Source organism: Somniosus microcephalus, chromosome 11 (genome assembly GCF_052327205.1).
Source record: "Somniosus microcephalus isolate GS21.2 chromosome 11, FLI_Smic_1.0, whole genome shotgun sequence".
Lineage (NCBI taxonomy): Eukaryota > Metazoa > Chordata > Chondrichthyes > Squaliformes > Somniosidae > Somniosus > Somniosus microcephalus.
The window spans coordinates 60,992,471-61,015,849 of NC_140997.1; the positions used below are offsets into that span (position 1 = coordinate 60,992,471).

Consider the following 23,379-nt stretch of genomic DNA (forward strand, 5'->3'; position numbering starts at 1 on the left):
GCCATGTTGACCAGATCATAGAATCATCCACAAAGGCCCAACCTACTCCACAACTCTATACGTCTAATGTTGAAGCCGAGATACCCAGAGCATCTACCTCCGATCCGGTAATACTGGAATCCGATGAACCTGAAACGGTCCTTCAAGCCGAATCGACCTTGCCAGAAGAACCTACTACACCACCGAAAACGACTACACCACCGAGGCGTTATCCGGACAGAGTCCGGAAGCCTCCAGAGAGACTGAATCTGTGAACTGTTTCACATAAAGTTGTATATATGTTAAGATGTTATATTAATGGGAATATGTATATATTGTTAACCTAAAAAGGGAGGATTGTAGTGTATGTAACGTTCCACCTTTAAGAGAACTATTTTAAGGGTTGCACTACTTTATCTTGACTACTGTATACTGTAATACCGGTGGCGACCACACCGGTATGCAAGTGCTGTGTAAGGATTTATTGGGCAGATTCGCCCTGACCTTCGAATAGTAAAGTCCTGTTAAAGTTACTCTTGTAGTCTGTGTATTAATTCACCATATAACCCACAGACTTTACACAAGCTGTTCCAGTACAGCTACAACACTGGCATCTACCCGGCAATGTGGAAAATTGCCCAAGTATGTCCTGTCTACAAAAAGCAGGACAAATCCGACCCAGCCAATTACCGTCCCATCAGTCTACTCTCAATCATCAGCAAAGTGATGGAAGTTGTCGTCGACAGTGCTATCAAGCGGCACTTACTCAGCAATAACCTGCTAACTGACGCCCAGTTTGGGTTCCGCCAGGGCCACTCAGCTCCTGACCTCATTACAGCCTTGGTCCAAACATGGACAAAAGAGCTGAATTCGAGAAGTGAGGTGAGAGTGACTGCCCTTGACATCAAGGCAGCATTTGATCGAGTGTGGCATCAAGGAGCCCTAGCAAAACTGAAGTCAATGGGAATCAAGGGGAAAACTCTCCATTGGCTGGAATCATACCTAGCACAAAGGAAGTTGGCTGTGGTTGTTGGAGGTCATTCATCTCAATCACATGACATCACTGCAGGAGTTCCTCAGGGCAGTGTCCTAGGTACAACCATCTTCAGCTGTTTCATCAATGACCTTCCCTCCATAAGGTCAGAAGTGGGGATGTTCGCTGATGATTGCACACTGTTCAGCACCATTCGAGACTCGTCAGATACTGACGCAGTCCGTGTCCATATGCAGCAACACCTGGACAACATTCAGACTTGGGCTGACAAGTGGCAAGTAACATTCGCACCACACAAGTGCCAGGCAATGACCATCTCCAACAAGCGAGACTCTAACCATCCCCCCTTGACATTCAATGGCATTACCATCGCTGAATCCCCCACTATCAACATCCTGGGGGTTACCATTGATCAGAAACTGAACCAGCCATATAAATACTGTGGCTACAAGAGCAGGCCAGAGGCTGGGAATTCTGCGGTGAGTGTCTCACCTCCTGACTCCCCAAAGCCTTTCCACCATCTACAAGGCACAAGTCAGGAGCGTGATGGAATACTCCCCACTTGCCTGGATGAGTGCAGCTCCAACAACACTCAAGAAGCTCGACACCATTCAGGATAAAGCAGCCAGCTTGATTGGCACTCCATCCACCACCTTCAACACTCACTCCCTTCACCACCAGCGCACTGTGGCTGCAGTGTGTACCATCTACAAGATGCACTGCAGCAACTCGCCAAAGCTCCTTCAACAGCACCTTCCAAACCCGCGACCTCTACCACTTAGAAGGACAAGGGCAGCAGACGCATGGGAATATCACCACCTACAAGTTCCCCTCCAAGCCACACACCATCCTGACTTGGACCTGTATCGCCGTTCCTTCACTGTCGCTGGGCCAAAATCCTGGAACTCCCTTCCTAACAGCATTGTGGGTGTACCTACACCATATGGACTGCAGCGGTTCAAGAAGGTGGCTCACCACCATCTTCAAGGGCAATTAGGGATGGGCACTAAATGCAGGCCTAGCCAGCCAGCGACGCCCACATCCCATCAATGAATAATTTTTTTTTTTTTTTTTTATATAAAAAGTACCCAATTGGAATATTCTTGACAGTCAGTCAAACAACCTTTTTCCCCCCCATCTCCAATATTGTTATAACTAATAAATGGAAGTCTTACATAATAGTTGCAGCACAGAAACAGGCCATTCGGCCCAACAGGCCCATGGTGGTGTTTATGCTCCACATGAGCCTCCTCCCACCCTTGATGAACACAAAGTGTTCAAAAGAAATTAAAAATACACAATTATTTTTAATGCCTCTTATGATTTGTATCCTGGGTTGCTCGCTGCAGTGTCCTGGAGATTAATCTTCAATTCCTGGAGACTCCAGGCCAATCCTGGAGGGTTGGCAACCCTACTTACTGCACTACCATATACTTCTTAAGCTGCTAATCAGGAGCACAATCCACAGAATACTGGAACAAATGTCCAAACTCTGGGACATTAATTACTGAGAAACCATAGCATATTTGGAAACCCATTCACACATTTCTTTGCATTACTTTCTCATGGAATCTTTATTTGTGCTTTTTAAAAGCATTTAAATTATTTTGCTTTTCGCCTCATTTCAGACTTTTTTCTTTTTTTGTGGTCAGAGGCGTAACAATTGGTTACCGCCCATTTTCGGGCACATAACCGATGGTGTTCAGACAGTGCATGCCCCAACCAAGAGGTCCTAGGCTCACCCAAAAATGGGCCTCAGGACTCATTTCAGTACCTTGGGTGAACTGTTGGCACTTGTCACACCTCCAGAGGCCGCTCGCCCATTGCCACCGGATCAATTTCAGGTCACTTGCCTTACCAGCAGCAGCTTTCAGGTAAGTCCCGGAAGGGAGGGAGGAGATCGGAACACATGCAAGGGGCCGAATGCCTGTTTCAGGCGGCCACGTAGGACACCTGAAAAATTGGCCCGACCCAATATCGGGTCGGATATCTTTCAGGCATCCTTGGGGCGCATGAGGTTGGTCTCTGAAATTGGCCCTCATTGCATTGGTTTTAAAACATGCACGATAAAGGCCAATTTCTAACCCAGAAAGTTAGAGCTGGGAAATGGAACACTTTCCATTTCTAGACCCAATTTCGGCATCGAGCATTCATAGTTCAGGTATGGAATGGTGTGGATCAGATGAAGACTAAAGCTCCCTGTACTCTGCCCCAATAGCAAATCTTAAGCTCATTCATAGACCAGTATCTCTGCTGCACTATACCAGCCACCCTTGTGCCATCTCTTCTAGGGCACTGTTGTGCTCTGAATCCATGCCCACTAGGAACTGGGATGATACTGACCACACTTAATCCAAATAGGGCTCTTACAGTCATCAGAGAGAGGGGGGCAAGCCTTCTATCCCAACAATCGGAGTTGAATTTAAACACAGGTCCCAGAGGTGAAGGAACAATGCACTAACCCACTGTGCTGGGTCTATTTCTAGTCCTCGGTCTATTTCTGTTTTTCCATTCATTCTTCACATATCGTTTTTCTCAGTTTGTGTTACCCTTTATTTCAAATTTCTGATTTCTACTTTTTTTAATGTTTCTGTTTCTGATTATCTTAGTTTATTTTTCCACTTCAGCTTTTTTGTTTCTGGGTCAGATTCAGTCAATTTGCTCTTTTTTCTCACTCTTACTTCTAGTTTTTATTTTTTCATTTCTTGCTGTTCTTTTTCTCCATTTTGTCCAGCCATATTTGTGATTCCACCTCACATCAAGCAGTGTTCAACAGTCAAGATCACCTCCTTCTGGTCTACAAAGAGCTGCCTGAGAATAGCCCAGAGTGATGCCCTTCATTGTTTCTGCCTTGTGAAAAGTCTCCAACCTTTATCTTGTATCTCAGCGGAGATTGAGAATTCACTGTGTAAAGAGCCACAGCACTGTCACACTTTGGCCAAAACCATATCCTAGCAGGCTGTGACATAGCGCAATGGTACAGAAATGCAATGCCGCCTGTTTTTATATTACCACTCTGATGTTTCTCATTTGTACTTGATTAGATGGAAATTGGGAATTCCCAAATTTATTTTACTCATGATCCAGTAACAGAGCACTTAAATCCTTTCCATATGGGCTGGATTTGAGCTCAGGTTTCAGTGATGAAAGAGCAGTATTCTAGGGTCATACCAGTTTACCCTTTGCCTTCTAACATCACACAAAATATTAAACTAAAATATGTCATTATATCTTGAGGAAAGCAATATCACTCTTACTGCACTGGCAGCACTAATGTTTTTAGAAAAGTTACATTATACTTAGCTACTGTAGTTATCATTTTCACGTTTCAGTGTACAAAACTCTAAGGAAGATGTATGCAATATATATTGGATATACTGTTTCCTTTAATAAGTAATAGCTGATTTAATATAGAATGACTCCATCTCCTAAGGCTGCTAAAACAACAGGCATAAAAGTAACTTTTATAGTTTTTCAAACATAACTACATAATTATGTTGTTTAACAAACTCTGGAGTTCAGTAAACATCATTTACATCTGTTTAAAATTATACGGTTTGACCCATGAAAGATAACAGCTAGTGATTTATTCATTAAACATAAAATGGGTTGTTTGTGGCTTCACCCACTAACAAGAAATGGTTCCAGTTTATTGCTCTAGATTGTTGGTTATTTTTCAGTAATATTCATTATGTTAATCTAAGTATTCATGAAGTTTGTATATATATATTATGACATATATATGACAGTTATTAATCCTCCTTAAGCAGTGTCATTATGCACTAAATGCATGGGAGATTGGATGAAGGAAAAGTGGTTGAAGGGATATGGAACAGGGTGGGTAAATGGGAGTAGGACTATTTGCTCACAGAGGGTAAACTTCAATATGGACTGGTTGGGACGAATGGCCTGTTTCCATGCTGTTACTTCTGTATGACAGCTGGTGTGGTTGTTACTTGTATACAAACCAGCTCATAGCTGAATTAAACGCAAAATGTAAACATGATAACCACCTCCTCAAACTCCCTTCCCCCACACCCTGCATCTTCACCTCCAACACCAACAGCAGGGAAGTCACGGATCTCTCCATCTCAAAGACTGAGATCTTCCACCAATCTGCCTTATCTTCAAACTCCTCCTCTGTTCTGGTCACACCAGCCCTTAATCATACCCGTCACTCGACAGCTTCTCTCCCATCTACTATTTGTTCTCTCCAAGCTCATCTCTTCCACGAGACCCACCTCCTGCCCCTCAATTGCATCAAACCAACTCTTGACCACTCAATTACCTTTCCTGGCCCCAGTGTTGGGCAACATTGTTAATGGCTCCCTTTCTTTAGGTACTATCCCTCTCCCTTACAAAAACACTTCATGAGCGCTCTCCTCAAAAACATACCCTTCACTCATTCGTCTTCTCCAAATGCCACCCAATCTCCCTTTCCTCTCCAAGGTCTTGAAGAGTGATATCACAGATCATTCTGTGTTCACCTTTCCCATATCTTTCTGGTCAAATTGCTTTAGTCCCATTTATATCCTGCTCACAGCCCCAAGATCTCACTGGTCGGAGCCACCAGTGACAAAGTCATCAGTCACTGTGTCTGTGGCAAAATGTTCCTTCATGTCTTTCTCAACCTCTCTGTCATTCAACACATTGAACCATGAGATCCTACTCCAGTGCCTCTCTTCTGTAGTTTTGTTCCATGGGACTGCCCTTGCATGGTTCTACTCCTACTTGTCCCAATGCAGTCAGCACATCTCCAGAAATGGTTTCTTGTCCCATCCATGCACGGGCACCTCTGTTGTTCCCTATTGACCCATCCTTTTCATCTACATGTTACCCTTAAAGGCTATCATCCACGGCCATTGGTTCTGCTTTCATATGCATGTAAACAACAACCAGTTCTACCTCTCACCTCTTCCCTTGACCACACAATCACCTCTGTGTTGGCTGGCAGGATACCAGTCCTGTATTAAGCCATGAATGAGCCTGACTTTCATCCAATTGAACATCATGAAGACTGAAGCCATTGTTTTTCCCACCCTTGCCACTAACTCCATTGTCCTCTCTGGCTGCTTGCTCAGGCGGAACCAAGCTGTACATAATCTCTGATTCAGTTGGACCCAGAGCTGATCATATAACTCCATATCCTAAATATCACAAAGACTTTCACATCTGCAACATTGCCTGCCTCTGCCCCGATCATATTCCAGCTGCTGCTGAAACCCTTATCCACACCTCATCATCTCCAAGCTCAATTTCTCTAATGACCTCTTTGCCACCCCAACAACCTCCATAAACTGATGCTTACATCCTCATTAAAGCCTGCTCATCCATCACATGCTCCCTGCTCTACTGTGATTCACTGCCCTCCAACAAATCAAATGTAAAATCTTTGTCCTCATCTTCAAATTCCTCTGGCCTCCTATGCAGCCCTTATGCTTCTACTTCACTATTGGTGGCATAGACTTCAACCATCTGAGCCCAACTCTATGGAATTCCTTCCTTAAATTTCCCTACATCTCCTTTCTCAAAACAAGCTTTTGGTTATCTCCCACACAGAGGGCTGATGTCCATTCCTTCTACTCCTCTCTGAAGCATCTTGGAACATTTTTCTACGTTAAGGACACTACATGCATGCGAGTTGTTGTTGCTGCTTTGTAAAAGATATTAGATAACAGAGATGGATTTTAAGGCTGCAATCTAATCCTGGAGTTCAGATAATGCTAGTAATGCTTGTATGTTGCTCTTGTGGTTTATGGCATCTTTTGTATAAATTATAATCTGTAATAATTCCAGGCTGTCTGTTATTTTCCATTTAATTTAAATACAACAATTACATTAAACAGTAATGCACAACAGGCATGCACACTTTACAGCGCTGTCCCAGTAGTACTGTGATTCCTGGATATAAAAGGAGAAATTTAAAAAATACGCACACATTACTATAAGAGATCAAAAGTAACAAAATCAATTTACTATAGTTTACAAAGCAATCAGTATTGCCTGTCCCAGTTGTGGTTTGTTTTTAAATAGGTTTTTGTTAGTGGAATTAGTTAGAACAATTCCAAGAACCCGTAATATTAAAATCTAATTCTGCAGTAATTATAATTCTACTGCTTTGTTTGAATCTGCTGAATATTTGTAAAGGGGAAGTAAGTGACTGCATCCTAACTAGTCAGAAGCCTTTGTTTCAGGGCGAGTCACAAAACCGTCTGGTGTTATGCTATTACCAGCTTCATTGGCAAAAACATGGTGTGGGTTGGAGTTGCAATCTTACCTTGCAGCATGCTCCTGTACGCAGTGTCTGCAATGGCATAGATGTGTGGTGGCATCTCATGTCTCTTCTTCCCTTTGTACATTTCCACAATCTTCTCAGTGTAGATGGGCAACATTTTGTATGGGTTTACGACAACACAGAAAAGACCTGAGTATGTCTGAAAAGAAAGAACAACAATGAGATTCAAAATCAGGTTATTAATGGTCAATAAATGGATTCAGGAATTTTACAACTCAGTAAAACAGGGAGATGCTCTCTGTCATCTGATAAAACTAATCTTTAGTATAACCCGCTGATTTAGCTTGTTTCAAAATTAAAATTCTTCATCACAAGAGACACACCCAAGTTCAGATGCCAAAATTATGCCAGTTAGTGACAGTGAAGACAAATAAGAGGGAAGCTCAAAATTAGGACAGAATTGTGAATAGTCTATACTTCAAAAACAAATGACTGGGAATTCTTTAGTATGCAACATTAAATTCCTAAACCTCTAAATTCCCCAACACACTCCTTGTCATCTGTTATTCTCTATATAATTCATGCTGAAACCTGGAATATCCTTTATATTATTTCAACTTGGAAAGTGATTATTGTTTGCTTTTACGGTCGTTTTTTTTTACTTTCTAATGTTTTGAAGAAAATATAAATTTAAATAGTTATAGAACTTGAAAAACTGTAACAAATGCAGATGGCAATTACACACTTGCCTTTGTCACTGACAAGTTTTATTATCTGACACTTGTCACTGTCTAACCACTTCTGTCACTAAACCCAGTCATCCTTAAGGAATGAGCCATCCCATCCCAAGACATCCCTTTTAAAAACCAAACAGGTAAAGAGAATTAAGATTAACTTTGATATTCTCTTGTTTTCCTCACTCGACTTCGGTTTCTCATTTTAAAAACAAATATTTTTGATAACCAGTGAGTGAGGATGATATAATCTAGGTGATAGAAACCTGGTTCCGAGAAGTTACTGGGACCAATTGTCACTTCTCCCTCCCCCTCCTGTTGGGGGCTATAATGGGGAGGTATCATGATCATGAAGGCAGCACTTGCTGCCTTGTTTCTGCCAATCTCTTGAGTCACCACCATTTTGGTTGGAGTCATGAAATGCATGGCCAAGGCACCCACCATAAACAGGCAGGAGCCTCATTAGCCCATGTAAATTAGGGTCCTACGATGTCAATCGGACCACAATGTAGTTTTGAAGTACTAATGGGCAGGCCGTGTGCTGCGCTTGCTCTGCTCATTTATACTTGGCAAAGACAAGTCTAATCAGTCGTTTTTAAAAGGGACCACAACAGGAGAAAGAAAGAAAAATGAAAAAAGCAAAAGAAAGAGAAAGAAAAGTACTTTACCTCAAGATGTCTCAAATGATTTTGTGGGCCAGGAGGAGCATAATTCTTCATCTGGCCACACAAAATTGCTCCCCACTCCTGATGCCCGACCCTTTCCAGCCTTCCCCCGGGATTGCCTCTTTTCCACCCCCCTCCCCATAACTTACCTGCACTAGCTGGGCTGGATTTCCCACCTCCTCCAATCAGCAAGTTTCTCCTAAAGTGCAAGCAACTTACCGACAGAAGGCCTGAACATGAATACTGTTTGGGCCTCTGACCGCTTCCATTGGGTGGATGGTAGGCTTGCTCCTGCCCAATGAAACGGTCACTTGAATATTGACCCCCATTGTGCCGAACAGTGTAAGAAAGGCAAGTTAGCATTCAGGAAATGACAGGACTGCTGAAGGCACTTGGGTTAATGGCTTTAAGTACTAACGTTAATTCTGTTCCCTCACACTGCTGGGCTTAGTAATACCTCAAAGCAGTTCTCCCAGCAATGTGAGCAGCATTCAGTGTACTGGCAACATAGATCAGGGAAGTCTTATGTTGTAGTCCTTGGACTGTGCTGAGTCAGCTGATCTCATTTGGGATGACCTTGGAGGGGCTTTAAATGGTCTCAGCATCCTCAGCTAATGAGGCAAAAAAGTGGCCAGGTTTACCATCCAGCAATCCCTGCTGGAAGTGGACATTTGTGAACATCAAGTGAGTCAGAGTTGGGTTTACCGGTGGTAGACCCCACATATACTAGTTATATAAATAGTTGTGTAAAGTACAAAATATATTCTTCAGAAATTGCACAGTTATTGGTTTAACTTTGACTCATTTACCCAACACTGCACTGAATATAAATCTCATTGTGACGATTAGTAGATTTGAGTTAGAAATATTTCCAAGATTCCCAGGTTTAGTTTGTTTTTATTAATACAGCTGTTTGAAACAGGAACTTCCTGCTACTATTGTATGATCATTTCTCAAAACTAAAATACAACAATTAAAGCCTAACCTTTAAAAAGCTTCAAGAAGTTTGTTGGCATCTACAATCCCAGAAACATCAATGCACAGTATTAACAATTCCAGACACCTTCAATAGATTGCACTCTTAGCCCCTTCACCTGCACAATTCTACATTAACACTGCATTCCATGCTGCTCAAACCCAGACCATGCGCTCAAAGTTCTATTTATGTCTGAACAATAACATTTCACATCTTGTGTGACAATCTGTGCCTGAAATACATAAAATTCTTCTGGAGTTGCATCTGATTTATAACAAAAATCTTTATATTTATCAATAATTAACACAAAAGCAACATTCACCGACATCTTTGACAGCCATTGTCGCAACTAATTAGAATCTCACCGACTTCAACACTGTCACAGAATTTGTTAACAGTTTAACAACTAGGGCCTTAGTATCAAGACCTTCCGAAGCCCATCACTGCTATCAGAGGTCTGTGCAATGATAGCACAATAGCCAGTTGGAAGTATAGTGACCAGCAAGGAGAATAGTGATAGTGTGGCAAAACCACTAAGTGACTTACATAATTGTCTGTAACCAATGTTATTACCTCTAGCATTAATTGTCTGTAACCAATGTTATTACCTTTCAAGTTGGCTCTGGTTAAACAGAGCTAGATCGACAACATCGCAATCTGACGCGATGACGTCATCACGTGGGTCACGTGACGTCCCCTTCAGCAGGAAACGTGATGACGTCATGACGTTAGAGGTAGAGGGCGGGACCAGTCAGTCCTCGTGTGGATTGAAAGAGAAAAGACCTGTTTTGAGCTTCTCCTGTAGTTTCTTGTTTTGTAAAGTTCTTAGACAATAAATTCAGTTTGTTAACTTCCAGTAAGTTATAGATTCTTTGTTAGGAGTGCAGAGACCCCTATATTGGTGACCCCGATTCCTCGCGATCGTTTTTCACGGTGAACACCGAACACAGGCCAGTGATGGAGGCCAACGCAGTGGCCTTGAAGCTCCCCCAATTCTGGGAACAACAGGCAGCCTCTTGGTTTGTGCAAGCCGAGGCGCAATTTGAGCTCCGCAACATCGTTCAGGATCAGACCAGATATCTCCACGTGGTCTCCGCCCTCGAGAGCTCGATGGCGTCGAGAATCATCAGCCTGCTGGAGAGTCCTCCGACTGCTGACATGTCGCCATCAAGACACGATTGCTGCAGGTATTTGGTCTCACCAAAGCGGAGCGCGCTCGCCATTTACTGGCTCTACCAGGGTTAGGAGACTCCAAACCCTCGGAAATGATGAGTCATATGCTGACTCTCCTGGGGTCCGAGCCCCAGTGCTTTCTGTTTCGCGAACGGTTCCTTACTCAACTTCCTGAGCAAGTACAGGCGTCCCTCGCCCGAGCAGAAACCGCAGACTGCGTCACACTCGCCGAAGAGGCGGATAAGATTTACGCGGTCCGGCAACAATACTGCGCCCTCGCGCAACGCCCCGCCACGAAGAGCCCGGCCCTGGCTCCGACAAAGGCGCCTCCGACGACCGGTTTCTGCTACTACCACGCGCGTTTTGGCCCGAAGGCCCGCTGCTGCCGCTCGCCGTGCACTTTCGTTACCAGACCGTCGAATAGACCGCTGCGAGTCATGCACGCCGGTCCCGGTACTTCCCCCGCGGCGGCGAACGGTGCTTCCGGGAATCTCACCTACGTAAATCGACTCCATCTCCGGCCGTCGTTTTCTATGCGACACGGGGGCGCAATGCAGCATACTACCCGCCTCGATCATAGACCTTCGCTCCGGCAGCCGTGGTCCCCCTATGCAAGCGGCCAACGGGGGGTTCGATCCGCACTTGCGGGAAGCGCCTCGTCCGAGTATGTTTCGGTGGATAGTTTTTCAGCTGCAATTTCATCACCGCTCAAATCTCTCAGGCCCTGTTGGGTGCTGACTTTTTAGGTGCCAACGGCCCGTTGGTGGACGTGAAAAATCGACGCCTCGTTCGCGCCGCCACGCTCGACGATATTTCGGGGACGTGCAGCACGGCTGCGTCACACACTATTTCATGTGCGCGGCCGCAGCCCGACGATTTCGCCCGGCTCCTCGAGGATTTCCCCGAGCTGACAAAGCCCAACTTTTCGGCTCCGACCGTCAAGCATAGGGTGGAGCACCATATTTCGACTACCAGCTTGCCAGTTTACGCCAGGGCACGACGTTTAGAGCCCAGTAAGCTAGCAGCAAAGGTGGAGTTCGCCGTGATGGAAAAAATGGGGATCATCCGTTGGTCCAGTAGCCCCTGGTCCTCCCCGCTCCACATCGTCCCCAAACCCGGCGGGGGATGGTGGGCCTGTGGGGATTATCGCCGCCTCAACGACATAACGATGCCCGACCGCTACCCCATTCCCCATATACAGGACTTCTCAGCACATTTGGCGGGGACGTCCATCTTCTCCAAAATCAACCTCGTCCGGTGCACCCTCAGGGTGTTGAAAAGACAGCAGTAATTACCCCCTTTGGACTCTTGGAATTCCTGCGAATGCCCTTTGGGCTTAAGAACGCGACACAGGGGTTTCAGCACCTCATGGATCCAGTCCTGCGGGACCTTGACTTTCTGTTTGTTTATTTGGGCGATATTCTGGTTGCCAGCACCTCCAAGGAGGAACACCTCGAGCACCTTCGGGTCCTTATCAGACGGCTTCAGCAGCACGGCCTCATCGTTAACTTGGACAAATGCCGTTTCGGCCTATCGCAACTGGATTTCCTGGGCCACCGCATAACCCCCACGGGGGTAACGCCACTTCGGGTCAAGGTGGAAGCAATTGCGGCGTTCCCGAAACCGAAATCCGTGAAAGCTTTACAGGAGTTCCTGGGGATGGTTAACTTCTATCATCGTTTCATCCCCAGGGCTGCACAGCTCACGCGTCCTCTATATGAGGCCCTCAGGGGCTCGACGGGAAAGGACCCTGTGGTATTGTCACAGGACATGGATCGTGCTCGAGGAGACGAAAGCCACACTCGCCAATGCGACCATGTTAGCACACCCCCTGCCGGGAGCCACCATCGCTCTCACGACGGACGCGTCAGACTACGCGGTGGGGGCCGTCCAGGAGCAGTGGGTCGACGGCGCGTGGCAACCCCTGGCCTTTTTTAGCCGCCAGCTACAACGGCATGAATGCCGGTACAGTACTTTCGATCGAGAGCTGTTGGCTTTGTTTTTGGCCATCCGCCATTTCCGTTTCCTCCTCGAAGGATGACGCTTCATCGCGTTTGTCGACCACAAGCCATTGCTGTTTGCAATAGCCAAGTCTGCGGAACCATGGTCGTCTCGGCAGCAACGGCAGCTGACGTACATATCGGAGTTCACCACCGACATCCGACATGTGGCCGGTAAGGACAACGTCGTCGCCGATTGCCTATCCCACGCCGCCGTCCAGGCCGTCCAATTGGGCATTGACTACGCACAGATGGCAGTTGACCAAGCGGACGACCCGGAGACCCAGGGTTTTTGTTTGGTTCCAAACAGCCTCCAGCCGAGGGATGTGCCTTTCCATTCCGCAGGTACCACTCTGCTCTGCGACGTTTCACTGGGTGCACCCCGTCCGATCGTCCCATCTAAATGGCGTCGTACGATTTTCGACGCCTTACACGGCCTATCGCACCCTGGGGTGCGGGCATCGCAAAAACTGCTGGTCTCCAAATTCGTATGGAGGGGAATACGCAAGGACGTCAGGGACTGGGCGAACACTTGTGTTGTTTGCCAACGGTCAAAGGTGCAGCGCCATGTCAGAGCCCCGCTCGCCACCTTCGAGGTCCCGGAACGGCGATTTGATCATATTCACATCGACTTAGTGGGACCACTCCCACCTTCCCGGGGCTTTACGTACCTTTTGACGATGGTGGATCGCACCACGAGGTGGTCGGAGGCAGTTCCCCTGACGTCCACCACATCTGCGGACGTTGCTCGAGCTTTCGTTTCGTCCTGGGTAGCCCGTTTTGGTGTCCCTGCGGATATTTCGTCGGATCGGGGGCCGCAATTTTCGTCCGAACTGTGGAACGAGGTGATTTCCGTGTTGGGCGTTAAACTCCACCGCACTACGGCCTATTACCCACAGGCGAACGGCTTGTGCGAGCGGTTCCACCGCTCCTTGAAGGCATCGCTCAAGGCCAGCCTGCTGGATGCATCCTGGGTCGACAAACTACCGTGGGTGATGTTAGGACTCCGCACAGCGCCGAAGGAAGCTCTCCAGTCGGCGGCGGCGATCGTTTACGGGCAACCGCTTAGAGTCCCAGGTGAATTCCTGCCATTACCTACGCGACCATGGTCTGTGGCCACACAAAGAGAGACCCTCTGCGATGCAGCCCGCTGTTTCCACCCAGTTCCGACCTCACAGCACGGTTTGCTTTCGTCTAACGTCCCGGGGGAGTTGTCGAAAGCCAAGTTCTTGTTTGTGCGCCAGGACGGCCATCGTACCCCGCTCGCACCGCCGTATGCCAGACCCTTCAAGGTTTTGCAGGCAGGGGACAAGAGTTTCGTGATTGACGTCGGGGGCAAACCGAATCACATCTCTGTCGATCGCCTCAAGCCTGCGCACCTGGACCTCGAACGACCGATCGAGCTAGCGCAGCCTCTGCGCCGCGGCCGGCCGCTACCACACCTGACACCGCTGTACCGCCTACCAGTTCGCCGCCTGCTCAGCGTTTTCCCCTCCGGGAATTTCGGAGTCGGTCCAACAGACTTGTCCGACCTCCTCAGCGATTGACTCTTTTCGTTAAAGACAATTCTGGGGGGGCGTATGTGGCAAAACCACTAAGTGACTTACATAATTGTCTGTAACCAATGTTATTACCTCTAGCATTAATTGTCTGTAACCAATGTTATTACCTTTCAAGTTGGCTCTGGTTAAACAGAGCTAGATCGACAACATCGCAATCTGACGCGATGACGTCATCACGTGGGTCACGTGACGTCCCCTTCAGCGGGAAACGTGATTGATGTGCCTCAATGAATCCGAGACTCAACGTTAATGGAGCAAAGCAAGGCTTTTATTAACTCGGAAAGTAATACACAGTGGAGAAGTGTCTCTCATCCAGAGATCTGCTGTACTGCCTGTGAGACACGCTGGGGCCTGCTTAAGTAGGGGCCAGGTATGGGCGGAGCCCTACACACAATACAATACAGGTAAGGAAATCAAACTGAAACTAAACTCCCCTGCTTGTCACAATCACAGGCACAATCAAACACAGAGAATACAGAGTGCCTGATGAATGGCATATTTCATCACATTCACCCCTTCTACAGATTTAGTCTGTTCGGGGGTTTGATAGTCCTCTGTGACCGACGTAGCTGTTGTGGTGCCGCGGGTGTCGGCTGGGTGTCCCCGGTGGCCTCGCCAGGGTTGTTGAAGGGGTAGTTGGTGGGGGCACCGTTGGTCAATGTTCTTCCGAGGGTGATGAAAGGATAGTGGGTGGGTAAGAGTTGCTGTGATCGTTGTTGCTGTTGTCGTTACCGGCTGGGGCGACGTCTTTTATGGACACGGTGTCCTCCCTTCCGTCGGCGTGCCGGACATACGCGTATTGGGGGTTGGCGTGGAGTAGGTGCACTGACTCCACGAGAGGGTCTGTCTTGTGGCCCCTCACATGCCTTCGTACAAATACTGGACCTGGGGTGGCGAGCCATGACGGCATGGATACGCCTGAGGTGGATTTCCGGGGAAAGACAAACATTCGTTCATGAGGCGTGGCATTAGTGGCAGTACACAATAGCGACCGTATCGAATGGAGCACATCTGGGAGGACTTCCTGCCAGCGGGAGATAGGGAGGCCCTTGGTCCTTAGAGCGACTGCTTTCCATACTGTCCCGTTCTCTCGCTCCACCTGGCCGTTACCCTGGGGGTTGTAGCTGGTGGTACGGCTCGTGGCGATCCCCCTGGACAGCATGTACTGGCGTAGCTCTTCACTCATGAAGGACGCCCCCCTATCCGTATGGATGTAGCTCGGCATACCGAACAGGCAGAACAGGCTGTTGAGGCATTTAATGACCGTGGCGCTGGTCATGTCTGGGCAGGGGAAGGCGAATGGGAAACGGGAGTATTCGTCCACAATGTTCAGGAAGTAAACATTGCGGTCGACTGACGGGAGGGGGCCCTTGAAATCTAAGCTGAGCCGCTCAAAGGGCCGTGTAGCTTTGATTAAGTGGGCTCTATCTGGGCGGTAGAACCGAGGCTTGCACTCAGCGCAAGTGCGGCAGTTCCTGGTCAGAGACCGAACTTCCTCAATCGAGTAGGGTAAGTTGCGGGACTTTATGAAGTGGAACAGCCGTGTGACCCCTGGGTGGCAGAGGTCGTTGTGGAGGGTCTGTAGCCGATCCCCGGTGGCGCTGGCACACATCCCTCGTGAGAGGGCGTCGGGGGATTCGTGAAGGGCCCCTGGCCGGTAAATGATGTCATACTCGAAGGTGGAGAGCTCGATCCGCCACCTGAGAATCTTATCATTTTTAATCTTCCCCTTCTGTTTATTATTAAACATAAACGCTACCGACCGCTGGTCGGTAAGTAGGGTGAAGCGTTTGCTGGCTAGGTAGTGGCGCCAGTGGCACACTGCCTCCACGATGGCTTGGGCCTCCTTTGCCACGGAGGAGTGTCTGATTTCGGGCCCTTGGAGGGTCCTCGAGAAGAAAGCTACGGGCCGCCCCGCCTGGTTGAGGGTGGCCGCCAAGGCAAAGTCAGACGCATCACTTTCCACTTGAAAGGGAGTGTTCTCGTCCACTGCCTGTAGCGTGGCCCGCTCAATAGCCCGCTTAATGCTTTTGAAGGCGGCGTGGGCCTCAGCAGAGAGTGGAAAAGAGGATGCTTTCAAGAGGGGGCGGGCTTTGTCGGAGTAGTTGGGGACCCATTGGGCATAAGAAAATAACCCCAGGCACCTTTTCAGGGCTTTGGGAGTGTTGGGCAGGGGCAGCTCCCATAGGGGGGGGGGGGGCGCAGTCGGTCGGGGTCTGGTCCGATTTCCCCATTCTCCACCACGCTGCCTAGTATGCAGAGGCGCGTGGTGTTGAAAACGCACTTGTCCTCGTTGTAAGTGAGGTTGAGTTTTTGTGCGGTTTTCAGGAACCTCTCGAGGTTCGAGTCGTGATCCTGCTGGTTGTGACCGCAGATGGTGATGTTGTTGAGGTAGGGGAAGGTTGCCTGCAAGTGGTGGTCATCGACCATGCGGTCCATCTCCCTCTGGAAGACCGAGACCCCATTCGTCACCCCAAAGGGGACTCTGAGGAATTGGTAGAGGCGTCCGTTCGCCTCGAAGGCAGTGTACGGGCAGTCCTCTGGTCTGATAGGGAGCTGGTGGTACGCTGACTTGAGGTCGATGGTGGAGAACACCCGGTATTGGGCAATTTGGTTCACCATTTCTGATATGCGGGGTAGCGGGTAGGCGTCTAGTTGGGTGTACATGTTGATCGTTTGGCTATAGTCGATCACCATCCGTTTCTTCTCGCTACCCCTCACCACCACCACTTGGGCGCGCCACGGGCTGTTGCTGCGTTCAATAACGCGCTCCCTCAGCAGCCTGTCCACCTCGGTCGCGATAAACCGCCTGTCCTCCCAGCTGTACCTCCTGCTTTTGGTCGCTATTGGCCGGCAGTTGGGAGTAAGGTTCGCGAATAGCGAAGGCGGCTTTACCTTCAGGGTAGCCAGACCGCACACTGAGGGGCGGCTGGGACCCACCGTAATTGAGCGTGATGCTTTGGTGGTGGCACTGGAAATCCAGGCCCAAGATCACGCTCGCACATAGACTCTTCATGATTAGTAATTTAAAATTATCGTATACAGTTCCGTTAACGGACAATTGTACCGCGCAGTAACCCATAATGGTCGATGTCTGGGTTTTATCAGCCATAGAGATGGTGCCCCGAGCAGGGACCACCGTTAGAGAGTTGTTGTGCTAGTTCAGGGTGGATAAAACTCTCCGTGCTTCCACTGTCAAGTAAACATTTAACCCCGCACCCGTTTACCTCGATGTCCACCATTGATTTGGATAGCGGGTGCGGTCTGGTCTGGTCCACTGTGACTGATGCCACTGTAGGGCCCTGATCGAGACAAGATGGCGTCCACGCTGTCTGCTGACAAGATGGCGGACCCCACGAGGTCGGGCAAGATGGCGTCCAAGATGGCCGCTCCCACGGCGGCGGCGGGTTTTCCAGCGGAGTTCCCTCTGCACACCTTCCCGAAGTGCCCCTTCTTACCGCACTTAAAGCAGGTGGTGCCTTTCGCCGGGCACAGGTTTCTGGTGTGCTTCGGCTGCCCGCAGAAGTAGCAGTTGGGGCCCCGACGCGTCGCGGCTGTCGTAGTGCTTCTGGGGGGAGAGCGGGGCCCCGACGGTGTCGGGCTGGGAAGATGCCTTCCAAGATGGCGGCGCCCTTGGTGCACACATGGCGGTGTGGGCCGAAGAGTAGGCGTCCGAGTTTCTCTGGGCCACATCCAGGGATCGCGCTGTGTCCACAGCCTGTTTCAGGTCCAATCCCGTTTTTTCCAGTCGTCTCTGCCGGATGTAAGTGGAGCTGAGGCCTGTGATAAAGGCATCACGAACAAGCTCGTCAGTGTACACTGCGGCTTTTACATCTTGGCACTTGCAGTCTTTGCCAAGCATTTTCAGGGTGACTAGGAACTCATCCAGCGATTCCCCAGGTCGCTGTGTGCGAGTAGCGAGCAGATGCCTAGCGTACACTTCGTTCGTAGGCTGCTGGTAATGCGCCTTTAGGATGTCGCAGGCGGCCGGGTACGTGTCGGCATCTTGGATGAGGGGGTAAACCCGGTGGCTTACCCAATTCCGCAGGATTCCAAGTTTCATACTTTCAGCGTCCGTAGCGTCTGTGATGGCTGCAGAATTGTCCAGGAAGAATTCCATACACTTAAACCAGTGTCCGAATCGTGCCGATGCGTCCGACGCATGCGGGTCCAAATCCAAACGTTCGGGTTTCAAGAGTTGATCCATTGCGTTGAAAATTGAGTTAATAAAATTGATGTGCCTCAATGAATCCGAGACTCTATGTTAACGGAGCAAAGCAAGGCTTTTATTAACTCAGAAAGTAATACACAGTGGAGAAGTGTCTCTCATCCAGAGATCTGCTGTACTGCCTGTGAGACACGCTGGGGCCTGCTTAAGTAGGGGCCAGGTATGGGCGGAGCCCTACACAATACAATACAGGTAAGGAAATGAAACTGAAACTAAACTCCCCTGCTTGTCACAGTCACAATCAAACACAGAGAATACAGAGTGCCTGATGAATGGCATATTTCATCACAGTGATGACGTCATGACATCAGAGGTAGAGGGTGGGACCAGTCAGTCCTCGTGTGGATTGAAAGAGAAAAGACCGGTTTTGAGCTTCTCCTGTAGTTTCTTGTTTTGGAAAGTTCTTAGACAATAAATTCAGTTTGTTAACTTCCAGTAAGTTATAGATTCTGTGTTAGGAGTGCAGAGACTCCTACAATAGACTTCAAGAGGACATAGGCAGGCTGGTAAAATGTGGCAGATGAAATTTAATGCAAGGTGGCAGGGCAGGTTGCGAAAGCGGTTAAAAAAGCATACGGGATACTGGGCTTCATAAATAGAGGCATAGAGTACAAAAGCAAGGAAGTTATGATGAACCTTTATAAAACACTGGTTTGGCATCAACTGGAATATTGTGTCCAATTCTGGGCACCGCACTTTAGGAAAGATGCAGAGGCCTTAGAGAGGGTGCAGAAAAGATTTACAAGAATGGTCCAAGGAATGAGGGACTTCAGTTACGTTGATAGACTGGAGAAGCTGCGGTTGTTCTCCTTGGAGCAGGGAAGGTTGAGAGGAGATTTGATAGAGGTATTCAAAATCATGAGGGATCTGGACAGAGTAGATAGAAAGAAACTGTTCCCATTGGCGGAAGGGTCGAGAACCAGAGGACACAGATTTAAGGTGATTGGCAAAAGAACCAAAGGCGGCATGAGGAAAAACTTTTTTACGCAGTGAGTGGTTAGGATCTGGAGTGCACTGCCTGAAAGTGTAGTGGAGGTGTGGAGGCAGACTCAGTCATGGTTTTCAAAAGGAAATCAGATAAGTACCGGAGGGGAAAAAATTTGCAGGGCTACGGGGAAAGGGCAGGGGAGTGGGACTAGCTGAAGTGCTCTTGCAGAAATCCGGCACAGGCTCGATGGGCCAAATGGCCTCCTTCTGTGCTGTAACCATTCTATGATTCTATTTGACAATTTTAAGTCAGCAGGTTCCAGATGTGAGCCTTTCAAACACTGTTTTAATTGTACTATGACTAGAGTTGATTAATATATAGGAGTCTCATAGGGATGATCCCCAATATTATTTTTAAAATTAAACTGACTGATATCAACCAATTCTGATATAATCAGGTGATTCCACGTGTTTTACTGTGACCTGTTGTGGGAGAACAAAGCCACAAAAGGGGTCTTTCTGTTCTTAAATTGTATGATGGCAAACTTATCGACATATTCCTGCTATGATGACATGGATCCAATTGTTCAGATTCACTCACGCAAGTACAATATTAAGATTTGGAGGAGAAATGATGATGGAATGAGGTCCCAGTAATTAGCATGACTAGTGATTGCAGTGGGTGTGCATGAGGTTGCACTGCCTAATGGATAGTGAGCATTGATGGGCTGTTTTTATGTTCTTATCTTCGTATGGATGCAGTACTTCAAACTTGCTAAGGAGATTTTTTAAGATTGTTGCCATTTGTGTTTGGAGGCATATGTATAATGGGAAGTACTAAAGCATCCTATGTGCTTGTGATAATCCCCACTGAAACAGACTAAAATTTCCATATTTGAAACAAAATTATATTCTTGTTATATAAATAGAATACACATCAGCTAAAGTATTGTGTCCAATTCTGGGTGTCCCACTCTAGAAAGCATGCTAAGGCCTGGGAGAGTGTGCAGAGGAGCTTTACCAGAATGGTACCAGGGATGAGGGAATTCAGTTATGTGGAGAGACTGGAGAAACTGGGGTTGTTCTCCATAGAGCAAAAGGAGGTTATGGTGAGATTTAATGGAGGTGTTCAAAATTATGAGGAGTTTTGATAGAGTAGATAGGGAGAAACTGTTTCCACTAGCAGGAGGATCAGTAACCAGAGGACACAGATTTAAGATAATTGGCAAAAAAGCCAGGTGGGAGATGAGGAGAATTTTATTTTCTCAGCGGAATGTATTGCTTGAAAGGGTGGTGAAATCAGATTCAATAATACAGAATATGCATGTGTACATTAACCTTTTTGCGTATTTGTTGGTAAAATGAAAAGCAGAGCGTTCAAGTGTTTTTTGATTGTTGTGTGTGCTTCACTTCCTCGGTTACTGCTTATTGGTTGTCTACTAACATGGTGTGCAACATGGGTGAAAAATGCCAGACTTCAGCACCATGGAAACACCAGCAACATTGTATGGTTGGGGGAGCTGTCATCGTAGTTAGTTTGGCCTGATCGGAATAACCGCTCCAGGCCAGCAGAAGAATGCAAACCAACCAATAAAAGGCAGCTCATGGCAAAGGGAAAGCAACATCCAACTGCATTCTGGATGGAGAGCAGGGGCGGGTCTGAGGTGTCACATTGTGTGAATCAACATTCTCAGTAATCGCTCTGGTGAAGCCAAAGTACTGCTCGCAATTGCTGGGCAGAAAACTAGAAGCTGCACTATGATGTACTGTGTCTAATAAATTCATGCCAGAGTTCCAAACTCTGGTGAAAGAGAAAGACTACAAAGTTTTGTACTGAATGATGGTAGATGTTTGTTAAGTAAATATATACACAAAGTATTGTGTGAAAGACATTTTCTATTAAAATTAGTGCATGTGGCTAAAATGGGGTCACTGTAGCCACACCCGAGGCTAGTCGGCAATTTCTATTCGACTGTCCCCCCAATCAGTGTGTGTGCCTATTTTCATTAAAGTTATCCTCAGCGCAACTTATAGAAGCTTTAGTGATATTTCTGTAAGCACATTCTTAATATTGACAGTAAAATGCATCAGCCCCAAGCTTGATTAGTGCAATTTATTAAGCTCTGTGTACACATGAATCCTTGCCTGCTTCTACTGAAATTCTATGGGGGAAATTTTAACCTAAAAAAAAGAAATGGGTGGGTTCAGAGCGTGGGGCAGTTTTTTCTTTTAAACTTATGTTGGCTTTTAATTTTATTCAATGTCCACTGATACCAACACATTTTTTGTTTATGTAATTTCTGAAGTTTTGCACACTTAACCTATTTGGTTCTTCTTTCATGACCAATGTTAATATTGCACTGAAATAGTTCTGAATATTACTCACATAACAGGAAGACTATCTACTCCCTAAGTCCCTGAACTTTGCTGTAGCATGTTCAGCTATCCGGATCCTTTTGGAAGTTTCCCAACCATAACACTGGCGGAGAGTTTGGCAGCAACAAGCAAAGTTTAAATTCCCTATTAAGTTATAATAATAAGCTCCATGAACTGCAAGACAACTGGATCGGTACCTTTCGCTGTGATCTACTTACATATTTCCCTTTTATGAGCAGTCAACCCTTCAAGCGCTACCACTAATATTAGATACTGTTCGCACTGCTTCAGTTTTATAGCAAATTCTGTTAGTTTTCTTGTAAAGTACCCTAAATGTATAATTGTACTGTAATCTTCTTATATGTGCATGTTATAATATAAACTATGCAATCAGAACAAAATGATTCAAATACTCAGATGCACGGTTCCATGTGTGTCCTTGTAAGGGCTGGAATTTCTGTTACTGTGGAGTCGCCTGAAGTAAACAAGTAATTTATACAGTATAGCGCTTTTCACCGTCCCAGGTCATCCCAAAGCGCTTTACAGCCAATCAAGTAGTTTTGAAGTGTGGTCACTGTTGTAATGTAGGGACAAGAATCTTAAATCACAGAAGGTGGCCATTCGTGCCAGCTCTTTGAAAGCTATCCAATTCGTCCCACTTTCCCCCCATAGTCCTGCAAACTTTTGAAGGTTACTGTTGAATCTGCTTCCACCACCCTCTCATGCAATGCATTTCAGGTCATAACTCGCTGTGTAAAGAAAATTCTCATCTCCCCTCTTGTCAGTTATCTCGAATCGGTGTCCTCTGGTTGCTGACCCTCCTGCCAGTGAAAACAGTTTCTCCTTATTTATCAAAAGCCTTCATTATTTTGAACATCTGTTAAATCTCCCTTTAACTTTCTCTGCCCCAAGGAGAACAATCACAGCTTCTCTAGTCTCTCCACCTAACTGAAGTCCCTGATATCTTACAGCTGTGTGTTCTCCTTCCAAGGGGCTCAAAGATGCTCCCAATGTCAGTTTGATTTATTAAATGAAGTTGGTATGGCAACAGTCTTCATAAAAGGTACATTGTAGGAAATGATAACAGAAGTCTGATGGCCTCCAACACCTGGGGGTTGAATTTCCACAGGGGCTCGCCTAGTCATCCCCATACCTTCAGTGGAGGAGCCACAGAAACCCTGGAGAAATGGCATTAAAGGAGAGTACACCATTTCTCCAGGTGTTCTGTGGACTACAGTTAGAGTGGAATAAAAACACTATTCTGGTGGCAAGTGCTAAAGCATTGCCCCTCAGGTTATGGAAAGTATCTTAAATATGTAATAATATACCCCTCCCAGATCTGGTTCTCATCTATGATACACTTAATAAGGGGGTGAGTATGTACTGCATTTGGACTTTCAGAAAGCCTTTGACAAATTTCCTCAGCTATGGCTGCTGCATAGAAAAATGGGAAATAATACATTTGAGGTAAGAATAGGAAAAGGAATTACACCTTAAATTGTAAGATTTTAAGTGGAGCAGAGGAGTAGA

At 47.0% G+C, this 23,379-nt stretch overlaps 1 protein-coding gene across 3 annotated transcripts in view; it reads right to left on the reverse strand.

The window, feature by feature from the left end:
• The window catches only part of myh11b (myosin, heavy chain 11b, smooth muscle), a 194,896-nt gene that overhangs the window by 158,129 nt on the left and 13,388 nt on the right, over nucleotides 1-23,379 (reverse strand). For all 3 annotated transcript variants that reach the window (XM_086000802.1, XM_086000801.1, XM_086000803.1), the window contains exon 3: nucleotides 7,251-7,407. In XM_086000802.1, coding sequence (XP_085856928.1) covers nucleotides 7,251-7,407 — 157 coding nt within the window. The remainder of the gene's footprint in view (nucleotides 1-7,250; nucleotides 7,408-23,379) is intronic.